Source organism: Anser anser (assembly GCF_964211835.1).
Source record: "Anser anser genome assembly, chromosome: 1".
Taxonomy (NCBI): domain Eukaryota; kingdom Metazoa; phylum Chordata; class Aves; order Anseriformes; family Anatidae; genus Anser; species Anser anser.
Genome location: NC_139720.1, coordinates 71,087,505 through 71,106,761, shown reverse-complemented (window position 1 = coordinate 71,106,761; position 19,257 = coordinate 71,087,505). Strand labels below are relative to the sequence as shown.

At 35.2% G+C, this 19,257-nt stretch overlaps 2 protein-coding genes across 19 annotated transcripts in view; one reads left to right on the top strand and one right to left on the bottom strand.

Moving 5' to 3' along the window:
- Positions 1-4,217, top strand: part of MRPS35 (mitochondrial ribosomal protein S35) — a 32,340-nt gene extending 28,123 nt beyond the window's left edge. Inside the window, exons 9-10 of one of the 2 annotated variants that reach the window (XR_014578033.1) lie at positions 548-722; positions 1,153-4,217. Coding sequence is in view for 1 of the 2 variants with exons in the window: in XM_083819878.1 (XP_083676004.1) it covers positions 548-568 (21 nt within the window). In the remaining variant the exon portion in view is untranslated. Of the gene's footprint in view, positions 1-547 lie in introns of both variants that reach the window. The other variant, XM_083819878.1, reaches the window with a different exon arrangement.
- Positions 1-19,257, bottom strand: part of MANSC4 (MANSC domain containing 4) — a 40,296-nt gene that overhangs the window by 13,445 nt on the left and 7,594 nt on the right. For 4 of the 17 annotated variants that reach the window (XM_083819734.1, XM_083819733.1, XM_083819723.1 and 1 more), the window contains exons 2-5: positions 16,930-17,157; positions 13,798-14,816; positions 9,108-9,242; positions 5,123-8,297 (exon numbers count right to left, since the gene is read on the bottom strand). In XM_083819734.1, coding sequence (XP_083675860.1) covers positions 7,669-8,297; positions 9,108-9,242; positions 13,798-14,026 — 993 coding nt within the window. In that variant the 5' untranslated portion in view covers positions 14,027-14,816; positions 16,930-17,157 and the 3' untranslated portion in view covers positions 5,123-7,668. The other 13 variants (XM_083819739.1, XM_083819738.1, XM_083819724.1 and 10 more) reach the window with 10 other exon arrangements.

Below are 19,257 nucleotides of genomic sequence, written 5' to 3'. Positions count from 1 at the left end.
TGGCATATAATTAAACAGTTTTCAAAAGCAATAAAATGACTTAGGCTCCAAGTTCCATTAACCTCGAGGCTCTTAGTTAAGAGATCTAAAGTTTCTAAATGTTTTCCAAATGTCACTCAGTATTTTTTCTACCTCTGTGCCCCATCTGTTAAGTAAAGGTAGTGTTCCATGAGTTTTAACTGTTGGAGAGGTGTTGAAGTATGCTGAATGGTGAGTACTACACTTGAGTTGGTGAGTACTGAGGTGAGTACATTGCCTAAATAGGAATGGACTGAGTCTTTGTACATTGAGGCCTGCTTAGTATCTTCTTGAACATACACAGGTTTGGCAAGGAAAAAATGTAGCTTCCCACTCTGCTATGAAGCACAGAGGAGGAAATAAAATAGATGTTTATATTTGGTAATTTATATTTGAAAGAAATTGATTTGAAAGATTAGAATCACAAGAAACTTCTATTGCCTTCTCACAATTAAATAAAAATTCCTTAAAAGTACCAGTGTGAAAGGACATAAATAATTCTGTTGTTGCTTTTATTGTATCTCCTCAGCTTACTAAGATTTCAGCTTAGAGAGAATGCCTTCATTTTCTGGAAGGGGTAGAAGGAGATTTTGTTCATCAGACTAATGGATTCTGCATGCCTTTAAAAGACCCTAGCGTGTGGCATTCCCAGCAACTGGTTGAGAGGAAACAGCCTAAGAATAAGAACATTAAAGATGGAAGAGGTGAACTGATTTTTGCAGAGTTCTGTGTGTCTTGACTTATTTGCTGCTAAGGCTTCTCATTGTTTTTTGCCTACATACAGCCAAAGAGTGTATTTATTCCCATTTCTAAAATAATGAAAGTTTGGTAAGCCTTCTTTTGGAAGGAGACTGAGTTTAATGCATTTTTTTCCTTCCTATGAAAATTTACCTGACCTGGAGCTGCATTTGAAAAAGCTTGTGTCTTGTGATGCATTCATAATTCTGCATTCACCAACTTGATTATTTAGTGGTCCTTCCTTTTAAATTTGTATTAATGTGCATTTTTATCAGAAGCTGGGAGAAGTTCGTACTTTTATCAAGTTGTTCCTTAATTCAAGAATAATGGGTAAAGTGTTTAAAATTCTCATTTGAAATAGTAAATCTGTGTAATTTCTAATCTTTCTTTGAACAGCCATGTCACCAAAATCATTGAGGAAGTAACTGCAGTTTGACTCAAAGAATGGTATGGATGGTGGAGAAGTACCTGGCTTTAGTCCAGAGGAGATTTTGTTCTAGTATATACACAAGAGAAAATGGTTTCCTTAATTAGTTTTGTCAGTGCTTGCATAAAGACTAGTGTACTAGCAAGCATATGCAATGAACTTCTGTTTGCAGTGACATGTTTTGTACCAGATGCTTGTGAGTGCCCTTTTGAGATTTTAAGTCTATTACCCACAAGCTTGCTTTTCTCCATTAAAAACTGTCCTTATGTACTCAGAACGTATGGGTACCTGATAGTGTTTCTTGCTTCAGAGGGCAATTCATTTTTTCCTGTGTTCTTCATAGACTTTAAATTGACTTAGGAAGATGCCTGTGAAAGTTGTAGTTAAAATAAGTTTGACTTAATGGTAGAAAGAGCAGAACAGCAAGGCAAGTTGATTTTTCATTTGATTGCATTAGTATTTTATTAACGTGGCAGCTAATTAATGAAAAATCTAAAATAACCAGGAACTCTAGAAAGTACCCTCCAAAGTGTTAAAGCAGAACTTATTTATGTTCTATAAGTGTTTCATGAAATACATACAGGATAGAAGGTGTCTGTCTCTGAAGTGCCAGGACACCGAAGTGTCTACCAGCAATAGATTTTTTTTCTCCTCATTCTAAGTATTTACTAAGTAAGAACAATATTGAGATTAATTCACTTTGTTCCATAACCCTATCCAACACTTGCCATTAAATCAGTCATAGATACCAGTTTTCCAGTCATATCTGGCTTAATGACTATGGCTATAGAATGCTTGGCCAGCTGGCCTCAAAAATCTATAAGGTTGACCTCCAAACTCCAATGTCTTTATCGCTTCCTCTCCTTGCTAAGAAACATACAAGCAAGACTAAAACCTTTATAACCCTGTAAGTGCCCAATCAAGCTGCTAGAATCAAAGGAATATCAAATTCAGTAAAATTTGTGGTGTTAACTAATGGTTTATGTTACAGTGCAGAATTTGTAATGCAGTGTAGAATCACAGGTAGGCTGGATGATATTTTGAGCTCTTTGTCATCTTAGATATTTCTGATTTTCTGCTTCTCCCTCAGAATTGTTTAGGTGTTTAAGGGTGTCAGTAATCTGCTGTGATTTTGCAGAACACCTAAAGCACTGGGATCTTAAATCCAGTGCAAGTCCTCCCAACCTTGATGATGATACAGTGCATGTTTTTATGAGATAAATTACACATCTTTAATTTTCCTGTATAACACTTGCAGACCACCTCATTGGAAACTTCCATTGTAGTGTAAATGCTGTGAAGAGTTAAGAGTAATAGATTACAGTAGTAAATACATCATTATCAGTGGTCTTTTATTAATGTATCTTATGCATTTACATTATAACATGACTCTGAGGTGTGTATCCCTCTATACATGTATGTATGCATATGTGTACATTCATCTGTTGCAGGGAAGTAGTTGGGGTTCATATTATTTTTAGGTAGAAATGTCGATAGCTAACATGTAAATCAGGAAGCAGGCTAGGCCCCCCAGAACATAAATTGGGAAGCAATGAGAAACAGAAAACCACACACAATATCTTAGAGGCATTGGCTCTCTCCATAAGCAATTATTTTACTGATGTTTACTGGCCAAGAGGAACATGGAGTTAGTTCATGACAGCTCTGACCTCAGGCAACCCTGTCCATCATAGATTGAAATTTGAGCTGGAAGGCTACTATATGTGCTTCTCTGTGGTCATTGTTTTAACCTCCAAGTAGCAGATGTCTCATTTCAAATTCAAACGCTTGCCCCTGCAAACTGGAAAAGTAAGTTCCTTACGGCAAGGAAAACATAAGCTGTCTCCAATGGAAAAAAAAAAAAATCACACAAATTAAGCTCTTGGCCATCTGGAAGAGTTGTGATGCATAGTTTTACTGGTGCTGTTGAGGAGACTAACCTTTCTTTTATCTTCCATATAAACATTCCAAAGAAAGGCTGAGATCTAGTGCTTGGTCAAACTGGAAAAGAACTTGCTTTGTCAGTATTCTGGCTAATTTTTTGCATCTAGAAACTACTGTAATCACTGACATGTCTTTAGTAAACAGTGTGTTAAGAGTTGTGAAGTAAAACGTTCAGAGCCATTAGTTTCTTGGGGTTTGTCTACATTCTAGCATACTTTTGCCCTTTAAAAGGGGGTTTTAGAACACTAAGCATAATCTGTTGTTTAGATTAGACAAAAAGGTCTATACAGAGATATGATTATAATTTAGCCAGGAGGGTAGATGTTAGAACTACTTGGAATTTCAGGAAGTGCTAAGATCTGAATGTGACTTGCTGTACATGAAAAGTCTGTGACTTCCACAGATGATCTTACGGTCTTTAGAGAAGTAATTTATACTCCTGCCTGGAGTTAACACTTGCTGGTTTTTTGTGCATAGCATTGCTACAAACAGAGCTAAGGGATAAAAGGACAGTAGCCTAAAAAGGTGTGTGCTATCTGAACAAAACATTCTTTTACCCATTCTCTCATACCTTATATTTATGTATTCACTTTCATGTTATTTTCCCAGTTTGTAGTAAAGTGGTCCTGCTGCTAATGTGTTTTAGATAACCTTTTTCCTGCCTATTTATCTGAGAACAGTAATATCTTAATTGCACGGAAAGAAGGGAGAGGGGATGTGTCATGTTCACATTTACTTCCGGTATTTCCTGTCTTGAATGTAACCCATATTGATGCTGCAAGAACTATGTTGTGTTAGACATGCAACAATCTTGCTCATGTAAGCAATATATTTTAAATGTGTAGTATGGATTTCAGAGTCTTCTGTTTTACATGTATGATTAAATAATGTGTTGCATCAGAAATACATTCTTTTCAGTATGATAAATTAATGAATAAAGGACATTGTATTGTAATACAATCTCAAACTGTTAAACAGTTCTGCAGATCTTATTTCTTATGTGGAGCAGATGGAAAGAAGTGTTGTGTACTTTCTTTGAAACCTGGAAAAGGGAAAAAATTGGCATTCAAATAAAAAGTATGAAACAAAACAACGAAGCGTGTATCCCTCTTTAATTGAAGATAACTGCAAAAGAATTATTATAACTACTAAGCAAAACCTTAAACTAAGAAAAGGCTTTATCCCACTGAAGCTGTGGAGGAATTTTTAGGTAAACAATGCAATTTCTCTATTTCAGTTGGACTAAGCTGCTTGCATGTGAACTCTATTCTAAAAAATGACATGAAATTATGTAGTAACAATAATTTTAGCATGTTCACTGATTTTTCAGGATAAATTATGTCTGGAATTCAGTGCTGCAAGGTCTTGGAAATAAAGTTTGGACAGTTAGAAATGTCCTAGTTTCTGAAGTAACGTCTTCTCTTTGGCTGAGAACTATAGAACCTCTAGTGTGAACAGAAGCAGAATTTTAATAGCTCCATTCAGCCTGAAGAAAGGCATCACACAGTGCAGATCTAGTTCACTTACAAAGTATTTTTTTCAAGTTTAGGTTTAGACATTTTATCTCGTAATCCTATAAAAACATGATGTGCTTTGAAGTGTGTTTATTGCTGAGCCATCCTTTGGCAGCAAACATACACTTCACTGTTGTGATTTTTTTTGACCTTTTTAAACAAAAAGTTTCCTAGAAAAAATATGTATTACTGTGTTATGGTGCATATTAATTCATCTGGTAGTGAATAGACGAGCAGAAAGCTAACTACCTGTAACTCTGCCCTTGATGTATCTGTACATCTGAGATGCAATTTTAGATGCAAATTGGTTTTAAAATGTTTTTTCCTTGGTTACATGACTTCAAAAATTATGAGGAGAAACCTATTTTAAAAGCATTTTCAGTGAAAATTGGTTTGACAGTGCTGGGTGAGGTGTTTTGTGGGAGAATCCTATGGTAAATTGTGCTTTTTGTTAGTACTGAGTGAGATGAGAGTTGAAGCATGTAGTTAATCAGTTTATTTAATGTATTTGTTCAAATTGCCATGATGTACAAAACACCTGAATGTTAAATGTGGTAGAAATCGAAATACAAATTTAGAGAACTTTTCATCTTCTCATTAAGGCTCTGTAAATGTTAATTGGTTATGTCTGCTTGTTTCTTTAACACAAAGGTGCTTCACTGAGCCATGAACTTTTCCTTCAGAAATTGACTTGAGCAGAGGGTGGCTGGTAAAGCACTATACAATGAGAATCCTGAAGCACATGGTCTGCAGTTTCTAGTCTAAAAAAGATCATACTGGTAGTCTTGGTGTACATCACCATTTCTGGTGTAAGTTGTGGTGAAAAGATAGAACACACATTCCAGTAATCAACAGGCTGAGGAACTGAGTTCCTCCACTGACATGCATGTCCCTTTGCTCCTTAATGAAATGAATCAAACCTGAAAGTTTTCCATTGCAGGGTCAGAGTCATTAAAATTATTTTAAGATGAAGAACATGTGAGAAATACATACGTCATTCACAGTGTCACCACATTCGTTGATACATTATAGAGTATCTTAGCTCTTCTAGTTTCTTTTTGGTGTTAAAAGCCTGGAAAAGAATATGTCAGCTTCCTCTGACTTCCTCTGAAGCTGACACTGAAGCTTCCTCTGAAGCTTCCACTGAAGAGCTCTTGAGGTCTTACCATTCTTATTTGAACGTTTCATTACAAATACCTTTAGCGATAGCTTAACTATGTGCTAGATTCAGCCACATGATGAATCAGAAAACTGCAATTTGAAGACAAAAGTAAATTTAATCAAAGCTGAAGTACATCTCGCAGAGCCTGTATAAAATAACCATAGAACTGCCCTTAAAAACAAATGATATCTAATTCTAATTTTTCTAGATAAAATGGAAAAAAAATGCTTTTGTATTTTATCAGATTATACAAAACAAAACAAACAGTCCTTTAAGGTGTTTTTCTGGCTGTCAGTCTCTCTCCTATTACATAGAAATTAGCATACAAGATTAATCAAGAAATAAACAAGTTTTTTTTTTTAATCTTCAGTTTTTAAACTACAGTGCTAATCAGTGTGCACTAAAATATAATTTTAGGCCTTTTCCTCTGAAACCAACCTGCTCAACTGTAATTAGGTAGTCATGTGGCTTTCTACCCTCTACCTACTATAGTCATTAAACTTTATATAAGTCTTACTAGTTTTAAAATAATTTTCTACATAGACATATGGCAATCAGTTTTATTTTGGATTGTTTCCTTTTATAACATTTCAACTCATCTGGGAAATAGGAACTTTTTACAGCAAGTGAAGAAAGTGAGAAACTCTGAGACATCAACAAATTTAAAAGAGGAAGAGCAATCCCGGTTACTGTTGAAAATGTTTGCTATGCTAAGCAAACTTCCTGAGCAAGGTAAGCTGAGGAAATACCTTCCTACCTTGTTGATCTAATTACTTGATTTATATTCAGAAGGAGCACTTTTATGAAGCATGTATACAGGATAAAGAAACAAATGTGGCTTTTTTAAAAAAAAAATAAAAAAATAAAAAATAATGATAACTTCTAGACCTTTCAAAACCTTTTGTATATTTCTATGCAACATACATTAAATGTCCCTATTAAAAAAAAACAAATGTAGTAAATGGTAAATGTGATTAGGCACAAAAAAGTCAGTCAGTGTGGGCAACACAAATGGACTGTAATGCACGAACTATTCTTAGCTGTATTTGTGCCTGCGTTAACCAATAGTAGAATGGATCTGCAATGTACTGCACAGCAAGTAAGTTTAAGAAACAGGAAAAGTCTAAAGGTACTTACTTCTAGGAGGACTTGAAAAACATTGAAATGATGGTTATCAGAAGATTGGGGTTAAAGCATAAATAATTGAATAATCAGATGTTTTGGTGAGTTAATGGAATTCGGTAGTTTGAGGGATTAGTTTTTTTTATAGGTGTTTTTCTTTGAAGAAGTAAATAGTTCTGGTGAAATTGTTTTGTTCCACTATTAGGGATAAATAGCGAAAAACAATCTAGAATATAACAGGAGAAAATGAATACATAGTTTTTACAGAAACAACTAGATCTTAGGCAATTAAAGGATTATTACAATTAAATGATTTTATGATAGTGTAAAACTTCAGTCAGTTTTACTGATTGCATTTTTACTTAATTTTCTAAGTTTGGTCAAAGTCAAGGGAGAGGATATGTAAAGCTGCAGTGAATCTGCCCTCTTAAGTTAGGGAAAGTTTATAGTTTGTGTCAGGTATTAGTCTGGGTCAGATTATAAACCAAAATATGCTCAAGCAGCTTTGAATGTGCAGAGTGTGTACTTCTTACCCAAAAGAGAAATTGTTTCATCTGGCGAGTATGAAAATACAACGGAATGATTCTGAAACTTACTCTTTGTTCTGTAAAAGAATTAGGCCAGCACATGCAATTCATTTTTTAAAAGGCTATTTGTTCCAAAACAAGAATGGTGACTGCATTTTACAAACTACCTTTGACACTAGTGTATTTTATGACTCGTCTAGACATTGGTCTTCCTCTCTATATGGGATTGTACTGACCTTTCCTATTTCTGCAACGCCCTGCTGCAAGAGCTACAGTACAACAGCAAAGGAAGATGAGAGAAGAGCAAAGGACAACTGGAATCAACCAGACACCCAGAGGTGCAGCATCCCAAGCAGGTACCTCATTGTCTGAAGTATAATTCCTACCACTGTAGCCTTTGGTTTCATTTAAGTGTTGCTTACTGCTGTTCAGATGAGGAGGAGTGGGCATGTGGGATAACACCTCTGCAGATTTAGATATCAAAGTTGAGTGTACAGTTCTTTTGTCTGAGCTGGTGGTTGACCTAGTGCTTACTGAAGTTGTATGAGTCCTCTTAGCCAAATGGTCATCCAGAGGAGAAGTTTCTTCCCTGGAATATGTGATAACTTTTTTTTTTTCAACCATCAGGTTTGTGCTGAAGGTGTAAGTGTTTGCTGTTAAGCCGTGGCCAGTGGTAGAAGATGGAGCTAGGAGCAGAAGAGAACTTGACGTGACATTACCATGCTGGCATCTTTCCCACTCGGTGGTCTTTGTGCTGTTTTGTCTTTCATATTTATTAGGTGAGGAGTGCATATTTAGCTCTTTGGATATTGCTTTTTCAAAAATAAGAAGATCTGGATCAATCCCTGTTAAATCATAAACATTATTAGTTTATGTGATAAAAGTTCATCTGCATACGAGAGAAAAAGAGTCAGTCAGCCTGTACCAGCAACTGGAGGGTGGTTGCGCCCCTGGGGGGTTGGGTGTCCAGGTGCCAGCATGGGGTAGACTGGGATCCAGTGGCAGCTACTGGTCAAAATGAGTGTCTGAGCCCAGCTGCTGGAGGGATTCACCTTGCCTATGTGCATTATATATATATATACACACACACACACACACTCATACATTATATGTATATACATTTATAAATATGTAGGATAAATATATCTTCTAACTAGCAGATCTCCATCCTGTGCAGCCACAAAGAGGATGAGGTTCTTGGTGCTGCCTTTGTGTCTGATTTGTGTGTCTCTCTGTGCTACCTGTGTGTCTGGCTGAGTATATGTGTATGCATGTGGTATATATGTGTGGTTTGTATGGGTATGCCTAATGGGAACACGTTTTCAGCCTTGCTAGCGTTTGGAGCAGCAACAGCCTCGCCTCTCTGCCTGTCTGATCTTGCATGGTATTTTCCCTTAATAAAGTATTCATTAGATACTCAGACCGTGAATCTTGAACACAGGGTGTATCTTAAAGGTCCTTTCTCAAACACTGAATGGAAGAAAGTGGAGGAGTATTCCCAGAAGTAGATACATTGTGAAAAAGGAAAAGGTGTCTTACAAATTTTTATCATTGTGTGTTACTGCAGATCTTTCAGCAGAGCAAATGACCTAGTATAATTTTAACATTTCTTATAGTTGGTTTGTTTTTAGGCTATATATGTAAAGCTTGATTACCTGTTTTGATGTTGTACAAAACAACGTTGATTCTAGCCTTTATTATACAACTTTCCAATGATGGACAAGACATGTGCAAGCAATTCATATTCTCATGAGTAGCTCCGTGATAGAACACTGCTAGGTTGCAGGAAACTATAACACAAAAAGAATAAAGCTGAATTTGTCAGCATAGTGACCATTGTATTTTGCATGTTACTGCATTATTTAACATTAAAAGAGCATTAATACTGAGCAGCTGATCAGTATTTTTTAGTACTGTAAATCTGTGGTTCTCTCATTATCATGCAAACTACTTAAACACCCAGTCAGAAAAGCATAACTACTTGTAACTATATTCTTATTTTATATCTGGAGAAGACAAATAGAATAGCCTCCTGAATTTTAAATGAACCTCTGATTAAAGAAAATCATATGCTGTAGCTTGTAGTCCTCTTACTTGTGTATGCCTTCCTTTACATCCCTGTTGCAGTGAGTGGACCATTTCTAAAAGTAAAACTATCAAGGAAGGCAACTTTGAAGTGCTTGCTCTTGTGTAATGGATACCTGTCTACTTAAAACTGGACAGCAACCATCCTTTCACCCGGACAACCAATGGCCAATCCTGATCTACAATAAGTGGCATCTAAGCTTGCTCCTAGTTTCCAGTCCTTTCCATTTTGCCTTTGGGCTATTGTATTTCTGTGAATATACTAGTTTAGACAATTCTTCATTTATATTTGGAGGTTCACTTCTGTCTTCCCACCTGAGGAATCAAGGCTAAAGTAATAATGACAAAATGCCTGAACAAATTGTCACCGAAGACTAATTTTCAAAAGTATATAGATGTTTGAATCCCAGTGGTTTAAGATATCTGAAAGCAAGAAAATAGGGCTTTAGAAGTCAGATTCATTAAATACTTTTGAAAATTTTATGTCACATGCTCATCCATATGATTAAATACTTATGGTTAGTGTCACGGTCAAATTCAAAATATCAAGTCAAAAGTTGATTTTATTTTATATCAATGTGCTTAAAGTAGGATCAATGTAAGGTTTTGGTTTAGTTGTATGAAGTTTTGTGGGCTTGTTTTGCTTGGCTTGAATGTAGCCCTCCCACCTGAACTTTATATATGGCTACTTGCAATTAGGAAAAGTATTAATGGGACAGGAGACACATTCAACAGCAGAAAATACTGTCGATTATTTACAAAGCTACGGCGAATTTTCTGATACCTGCCTCTCCAGGCTTTGCACTTCAGAAAATTGTAGTATTCCTTTTGCCTGAATAAGACAATTTGTATATGAAATCTCTTAAGATGCTTATCTGTATTAGATAGCGTGACTGTTTAGAAAATGTGAATTAATAGGGCTGAAGTTTTGCTTCAAGTAAACAATTCTTTTATATATATATATATATATTTGAAAAATATTCTAGTTGCAGGATATTCATTTAACAGTAATTAAAAAGCTTTATTTTACATAAACTGCTAGGAAGCTACCTAGCTTTAAAAATGTTTTTTTCCATTTACTTAGGTATTTATTCCAAACATGCCTCATATTTGAAAGTAAAGAAAGTAATCTGTAATTCTTATGCAACAAATAACGAAAAAAATAATGCAGCTCTTCCCATTTTATGTGTAACTAAAGGAAGTAACCCTAACTTATCAACAAATAAGAAAAAGGAAGAATATGCAGTATGTCCACCCTTACTATCTTTTCTGTATTCATTGTAGTTTTTCACTTAATATTCTAAATACTGCATCATAGAATAACATTGCAAACATACAACTAGAAAATGTTTTTCCTTCATAATGAACATGTCTGACCTAAGAGAAAAGCATTGTTTTCAAAATACGTATATCATGCAATTTAAAATGTGCAATGAAAATGTAATCTGTCTGAACAATACAAATTCAGTAACTTTATGGAATGAAAAAGGCATCCTAGAAGTGCTGTTACCAAATTTATATTGCATTGTGTTTTTAGCTACTCGCATAGAAAGATCAAAGTTATCCGTGTAGCTGAAACAAAAATAGTGATACTCACAAGTAAAACTGGGATTGTAAACTATAATGAATAGCAAGTAAGGATATGATTTGGCATCAAATCTAAAAGGATTTAATCAGCATTTTTTCTTTAACTGATACCACTTTCTATCTTTACTTAAGTTTAATCAGTTTCCAGTTATGAAAATTCTAGTTGAGCTTAGAGTAGACTTTTATAAAAGTAAAACTGGAACAAAGAAGTCTATGATTATTAAAACAATAGAAGAACATAACGTATCAGAGAAACAATGATAATCTTACAGGGACTATATAAAACTCTGTTGTATACCAATTGGTTTACATCTTTCTTTAAAAGATTACAAGCATTTTGTAGTGTTCAGGAAGCATCTTTAGCCAGTAAATTTTGATACATTTCCTTAGAACTTTGGGCATTTCTGAAGGTCATACATAAAAATCATTGGCCTCTATGAATAAGAGAACTTAAAATTCAGTAACTGTTTTTAAGGAAAAAAAAATATAAAAATAGTTCTAGGCATGAATAAAAATTTTGCATCAATTTTAGCATAACAGTTTAAAAGACAAAGGCCTTCAAATATTTCTATGAAATATCTAAGTAGTAGTTGCTTTTCTGTGGTATTTTTTGCTGAAATATTTTTAAAGACTTGGAAAACACTAATAATGTCATATGAGTATTGCCATTGTTTTTAAATCAACATTTTCTCATGTGTGCTCACAGTGATGATTTTTCTTCCAAGAGAAAACTGTTCTTCACTTTTGTCATGTTTTGTATCAGCATGTACCGTTGCCTTCAAACTCGGTTACACAATGTCCTAGATTTTGTTAAAGAATAGAGGTATTGTGCTAATTGTATATTTTATGTTTGTCTCTCAGTATGATACATGAACACTATTCAGTTTTGTTGATACAGAGCAAGGATAAATTCTTATTTAAGAATGTAGAAAATACCTGAAAATACGTGGATTTGTTTGAAGGGAGGAGTGGAATGTTCAAAAATCTTCCTGTCTTCCAAGTTTGTGTAAAGTTCTATTGTAACTAAAATTTTCTATTTTCAGCACAATTCTAAATATTTTTCATCTCAATGGTTACTTTGCAAGCTTTAAGAAAATGCCATTAAATAGTAGAAAAAAAATCTCTGAAGAAATTGGCTTCTGTGCATATATTCTTTTGGGGATGTGTGATGGATTTTATTGCATAAAAACAGGTAAGAAAAGTCACAAACCTATGTTTTGGTAGGGAAGGATAGCTCTCTGGTCAGGAAAAATACTTTAAAAGCATGCTGTAAGTTATTTTGAGGAGATAAGCAATTAAATAGGTTGCTTCTGATTTTAAATTATTCAGAATTTCTTTTTATCTTTTAAGATCAGCTTTCAGTAACTGTACTATTACTAAGAATCCAGAAAAGATGATTTTCTTACCAAACTTTCTTGAAATCTTAATTAGGACATTTATTAGTAATAGTGTCTGTGGTAGACTACATTTATTTCTTCAGGACTGTGTGGAAACCACAATCTAACAGCTTATCTTTGAAATGCCATCTAACATCTCTCTATTTTAGTTAAGATTGTAACAAATCTGCACTTGACTGTGTAACACTATAAAAACAAAGTTCCAAATTACCATTACTTATCTTCATTAGCTGTGTAGTCCTACATTTTATGACCAAAAATTTATTGTCCAAATAGGTAAAACATTACTAAAATGCCTATAATTGCTCTGTACTCACAATATTTAAAACAGAAGTTGACACTTCACAGGAATGCTGATGGCAGTTATGTTAGTTATCTTGGTGTCGGGTTTTCAGGGTTGTAACTGTGTGTGTAATTCAAAATTTCATCAAAATTTATATTTTTTTTTTATTTAATAGCTGGTAGTTCACTTCTATCATCTCTATCCAAAAACCTTTTGAGTCTTGTGAGTTTTTTGATTAAGTTAGACACCACAGGCACATGCATCACATACACTCCTAAAATACACTGCTAGAGTGTACCAGAGCAGTGTGATACAGTAAAAGTATAGTCTTGGATTTAAGATAAGGAATGAAATTTTCTCATTTTTATTCTGAGTCTTTGTAAGACTAGGAAAGTGAGGTTGCTAGCTGAATAAATACTGTGTCTCAGCTTTATTGCTCATATTAACACTATATGTGGGTTGGACCACAAATATGGTATAAACACAGAACAAGAGAGTGCTCTCTCAAAGAAAATGAATATTCTTGTATTTTGGAGAAGGCCAAATTGTGCCTTCCCTCTTCTTTTCTCATCTGATGAAGAAGAGTCCTGTTGTAATCAGTGTCACTTTGTAGCACTGCATAGAATTTTCTATACAGGAATAGATGGTGATAGATATTAAAGAGTTGTTGTTTTAATGTTAGCATTACTCACAAGTTTGGTAACAGAGGTCTAAAATTTCAAAGCAGACCCTAAGATTTTCATGTGTTTCTAGTGTGGTCTTCCAAAAATATCAGATTATCAAATTCCTTTCTATGGGATTGAAGATGGGAGGACAGTTAAGATGTGCCTCTGTTATCCTGTCTCAAAAACTACATATATCTTTTTTTTTTTTTTGGCATTATTTCATCTTCAAACAAAGAGATGTTTGTATAAAAATTACCCAAAATGTTTTTCCTCTTGTGTCATGATACAGATTTTAATGTATGCTGCAATCTTGATAATAAACACTCACCATTCTTCTGAAGACAGCAGTTTCTGCTGCACTGTTGGGACGAGACTTCTGCATAAATCTTCAGCACCTGGGCTCCCCTCTTCTGCGATTCCTGCAGGTCAATCAGAAGACCTGGGAAGCGTCGGATCCAGCAGTTCTTGTAAAACGTAGTGGGTGTGCAGAGAGAGTCTGATTCCACCACCAAACCCAGAACCAACAGCACTTCTGATATTGCCACCAGAAGGACCATCTCCTCAATGTAATTGGCTTAGTGAGCACACTTTCTCCTCCGCGGATGCACTAAAGTTTGGACCAGCATTTTAAGAGACAGCCTCTTGAGTGGTGAGGATACTGCCAATTTTGCCAGGGAAATGAGCCACGGGATGTGTTTTCCAAACAATTCTCATGATGTTGTTTGTGCAACTGCTAGAAGGAAGCAGCCATTTTACGAGCTACTTATGATTAAAACAGTTATTATTTTGTTCTCTACATTATTTGGAAGCAGTTTTTGAGAGACAACAGGTACATGCTGCTTTTAGTCATTCAGAGAGCTTGCTTGCGTGATCTCTTGCTTGCATGTGTCTTTTATCCTTCTAAGACCAGACCATTCACCGCATTAGTATGTGGTGAATAATGATAAGCACAGCGTATTGTTTCACTTCAGCTCGGAAAGTATGTAGTCCAGTCAGTTGAGAGCAGGTGGGTCTGCCACTTTGTTCAAGCTCAGTACTACACTCAATACAGAAGAAGCATCTTGATTTAATTTCTTAATACTTTTTGAATTATCTAGTGATTGCAAATATAGTTTCCTTCTTGATTAACAAACTGAAGTATCTAATTTTATCAGCCAGCCAGAGGCAGAAATTTGTTCCCCTTCCCCACTGTGCTAGTAATAGATGAATATGACTGGAGAAAGCTACAACCTACAGTTGTCTTCAGACTAGATAGCTAATCAAAGGCCTGCTCTTAATCTTCCGTAAGTTCAAGAATATTGAACAGTCTGTATGGATTTTTCTGCTTATACTGAAGTTGGAAGAAGCCTGTGCAAGAAAGAAAGTACTGTTGGCATATAGGAAGGCAAATTTTCAAGCACCTGGTCTGAAACCTGAAACTCCCAAGTGTTTTGTTTCTTAAAAGGATGCATCTGATCTCTGATTCCCACACCTGTATGCAAGATAGCATGCGGAAAGGATCTAAAATATTACAATACACGAGCTCATATACACTCAATGGACTGTGCAGAGAGGCTGAGGGAATTAAGCAGAAAAAAAGTCTGCAATAAAGATTGTGCATGGAATATATAACAATGTTTTAGACAGGAAATTTTTTTCTTCAAGGTTAGTAATTTCTCCAATTCCATATAAAGTGTAGATTTGTGACTTTGATGGGGGCTGTAAAGATATTTCAATTCTTTAAGCAGTATAGCTAGTTTTTGTTTTGCAAAACAAGGCCCCATTTTGAAAATGAGCCAACATGTACACAATTTTATTCCTAAAAGAGCTCCTTAGAAGGTGATGGAGCTCAGCACAGGTTAATTTTTGTTGGTATAATAGCAAGATCAAGGCATTTTTTTATTCAGTGAAACTACTGGCTATGATTATAATATATATAGTAATGTCTGTTTTTATCCAGACTGCATGTCTGTTGTGAGAGGTGAATTAAACTGTAATAAAGAGCCTGTGTGGGCAATTCTTTAAGCCTCTGTCTTGAAAACTAACTCCTGATGTTTGTGTGTTACCCTTTTGTTTCTTTTTTTATAGTCTGATGTGCTTTATTTTTGTTTTCATCTCTACCTGAATGTTGCTATTTAAAACTTTAAATATGTTTCAATATACTGCACAGAGATGTTTCTAGGCATTTATCTGCCATTGACATGAGCTGTCTTTAGTTTTACTGACTGTACTTTTCTGAAATATTTTTTGTTTCAGTTTTCCAAATATTACAAGATACCATTTGATACGGACCACGCAGTTTTGAAAGACATGCTTTGCATTGTGGCTTCACCTCTAGCATTTAATATGAATTCTGTATCTACTTTGTTCTGTAAGACTGGCGTACAGAAATGTTGATTCCTGATTGCTTTCCTCACTCCAACTCTTCACATTTCTCCAACATAAGAAATCTAGAAGATTCTGAGTAATTTGGGGAAACATGGAACAAGATGATTAAACTCATACAAAACAAGCATTTTTAATAGGTAAAACTGAACATGTCTTTAGCCCCCTGAAATAAATTAGATTACTTGCATGAACAAAAAATTAGATGTAATAGGTAGCTTTAACAATAATGGCTTGTGTTTGTGGTTACTTAAAGATTACGCTATCTCAATTCATCTGTTTCTATATGTTTGGTGCCTTGCAAATTTGTATATAACAAATATGTTCGTTTCTTCCTTTCTAGGAAGAAAAAAATAAAGTCAAGGACAAGCCCTGTGGCTTACTTCAATTAGATAGACCTGAAACACCAGAGGATTTCTTCAGTTCCAGTGGGGCTTTATTAAGATAAAGTGCAATACTGGATGTGAACATGCTTGAGTATCTAAGCGTCTTTCAGACTGTTCAGTAAGTCTTTCTCTGACATCACGTTTTGAATAAAGTAACAAATTCTCAAATACCTATTGCTGCCATTGAGGCAATTGCCAAACATAGTAAGTGAGGTTACTCCTCGTGTTTAAGTATGTTTTTACAAGACTGAGCTTTGGTAACCAGTCATGTTCTTTACAGATCGATGTGTTTACAATGTATATTTTAAATCTGTTTTTAGTTTGCCTGTACTTGCCAATAGGCATGCTGCTGATCTTTCCCAGTACCTTTGCATTTTTATTCTGTTTTTCCGCTGTCTGCTTCAACCAAGCAGCCTTTTTTCTTTTTTGTTATTTGTAATTATTTCTCTCTGTTTCTGAATAAATTATGAGACCAGGAACAGCTGCAGGGAAACTTTTTGTTTAAAGAAATATAAAGAGATTGAAATAAGTAAACAACTGCTTTAGGCAGTTTCCTTTAAAAATGAAAAGTTTTGGCTTAAATTTCAGGGTCTTCTGCCAGCTTGCTCATAACCTCACTTTGACTCTTGTATGGCTAATACATATTTATAATTTAATGCTGAAGTTTTAAATGATAAAAATTTTGCAATAAGGAAATATCTAGATCTTACCTGCAATCCAGTGACCGACTGTTCCATGTGCTCCACAAGGAGGGATCAAGAGACTTTTGCTGTTAATACGGAATCTCTGGCCAGTACCAAACCAGCACTTCATGTTATTTGCAATTCTTTTCATGGTCTTCTCAAATTTTTTCCAGGAAAACAAACTGGCAGTTGCCTGTTTTCTGTAAGAACATGGATGTCTTTGCAGGTCTTTCAGTAAAAGAGATGTAAACGTACCTGACACAAAGGAAGAGAATGATCTTTTTAACAATTCTTGTTATGAACTGAAACAGTACCTGAAGTTTTCCACCTGGGCTGGCAGCGATAGTAGCACAATCCAAGAGCTTCCTAGTACAAAGTATTCATCAGGCATTAACTCTTTTTTTGCCAAATATAAACAAAAGCAGACAATTTTTCCACTTATAGTTCCAAATATATATGTTGTTTTATTTAGTTTATATGGAACATATGGTTCTAGTACTTGAAATATATAAAGACCACAAAGATGATCTATATGGTACAGGAAAGTATTCCTGAAAAGGACTAAAAGTGTAAAGGGTTTGATCCTGTAGACAGGTCAGCCTGTCTAAAACTACACTGTACAAATAATTTGGTTTTGTTTATCTGTTGTCTGCACTGCTATTGTCCCATGCTTCTCTCTGAATGTCAGCAGGTGAGAGGACAGTCGAAGGCTATATGACTTTAGGTCTTTATGCTGTTTCAAGTGCTATGAAATACAGTGCCGTTATTTGCTCTTTCACAGCCAACACTAGTGCCTGTCTTTGAAAGTTTCTCTATCTCCCGCTCTGTCAACGGTAGTTAAGCCAGTATGATCAGAGACGTATACGTCCCTCATATGAATACAGACTAGACAAGAGAGGACAGTTGGACATCATGTCTGGGTCTTCCATTTCCCAAGCAGATTACAGGAGATAAGTGAGACATACTCCTGCAGCCCAGATGTGGCAAAGCAATTATTGATGCTGCTATGATGATGTAGAAGTATACAGAAAATGATTGCTGCTAACACAGACCCAGCCTGTCTCAGGAAGGGGAAGAGACGACAGCTGTATAAAGCACTTCTCTGCTACAGTTAAAGTCCAACAGGTTAGCTTAAACCATCTGTTTTAGGCTGTCCATCAGAGCAACTGAAAGTTGGCAACTGCCAGCTGAGAAGCAAGTCCAAAGCCTGCAGATTCCCAGGTGAGTTATGAACCTGTCTGTCCTCATACAACCATCAATAAGCTTATTTAACCAAGTATGTGCAGCATAATCCCATGTAACATCAACACTAGTAGTTTCTGCTGAAGTCAGTGTACCTCAGTGCCTCTGTTGCACTTCATGTGAATAAATTGCATGTCTTTGCTGAAATCTTCGTCTCATTTGTCTTAGATATGTACAGGTGTTTTTATGTTACTACAGCAGTGATAATGTCAAAATTTTACCTAATCCTAAATGTTTTGATAATGCCAGAATATATCACTGTGACTCTATTACAGTATAACAGTTGTAAAATTCTAAAATAGTAACACATAATCATCTAGCTTGGAAGAGACCTCCAAGATCACCTAGTCCAACCTCTGACCTAACACTAACAAGTCCTCTGCTAAACCATATCACTAAGTTCAACATCTAAACGTCTCTTAAAGACCTCCAGGGATGGTGACTCAACCACTTCCCTGGGCAGAATCATGAAATAGATCATCATCAGTAGATCATGAAATAATGAAATATAAGTACTTTGACACATATCAAAGCAAATCTTACTATTATTGAAATACAGTGTTCACTTTCTCCTTTAATATTTCCTTGAAATCAAAACATTCTTGTGGTGTTTTAATTTTTTTTTTTTTGAGAGAGAGAACAGTTTTCTTAAATACATCTATTAGTGGTCAGATTTTGGTTTGGAACAATAAATTGAGTTTTTAATAAATCTGAATTTCTCCATGTCTTGGGACAGTTGGATCAAAAATTCTTGTTCCAGACCCATGGACCCATTGCTACATGGTGAAAAGAGGTAAAACTTTACAGTTTCTGTTCCTGAGACGTTGTGAAAAAACATTTTCAAACCATTGTTTCAAAGATGCTAGCAGGCCCTAAGATTCTCTCAGAGTTTGGCCTCAAACTAATTCTGGTAAAACTCATATATGAAAGCTGGAGTCTTTGTATTCAAGCAAAGAGTAACAGAAGGCTTAGACAGATTAGATTATACAAATATAAATCTACTGACATACATATAAATTTGAGATGAGGTTTATGACAACAAAGCACAATGTTTAGGAAACACTTCAATGTATGAATGTTGATTTATGACAGAACTTAAGACTAGGCAAAAGA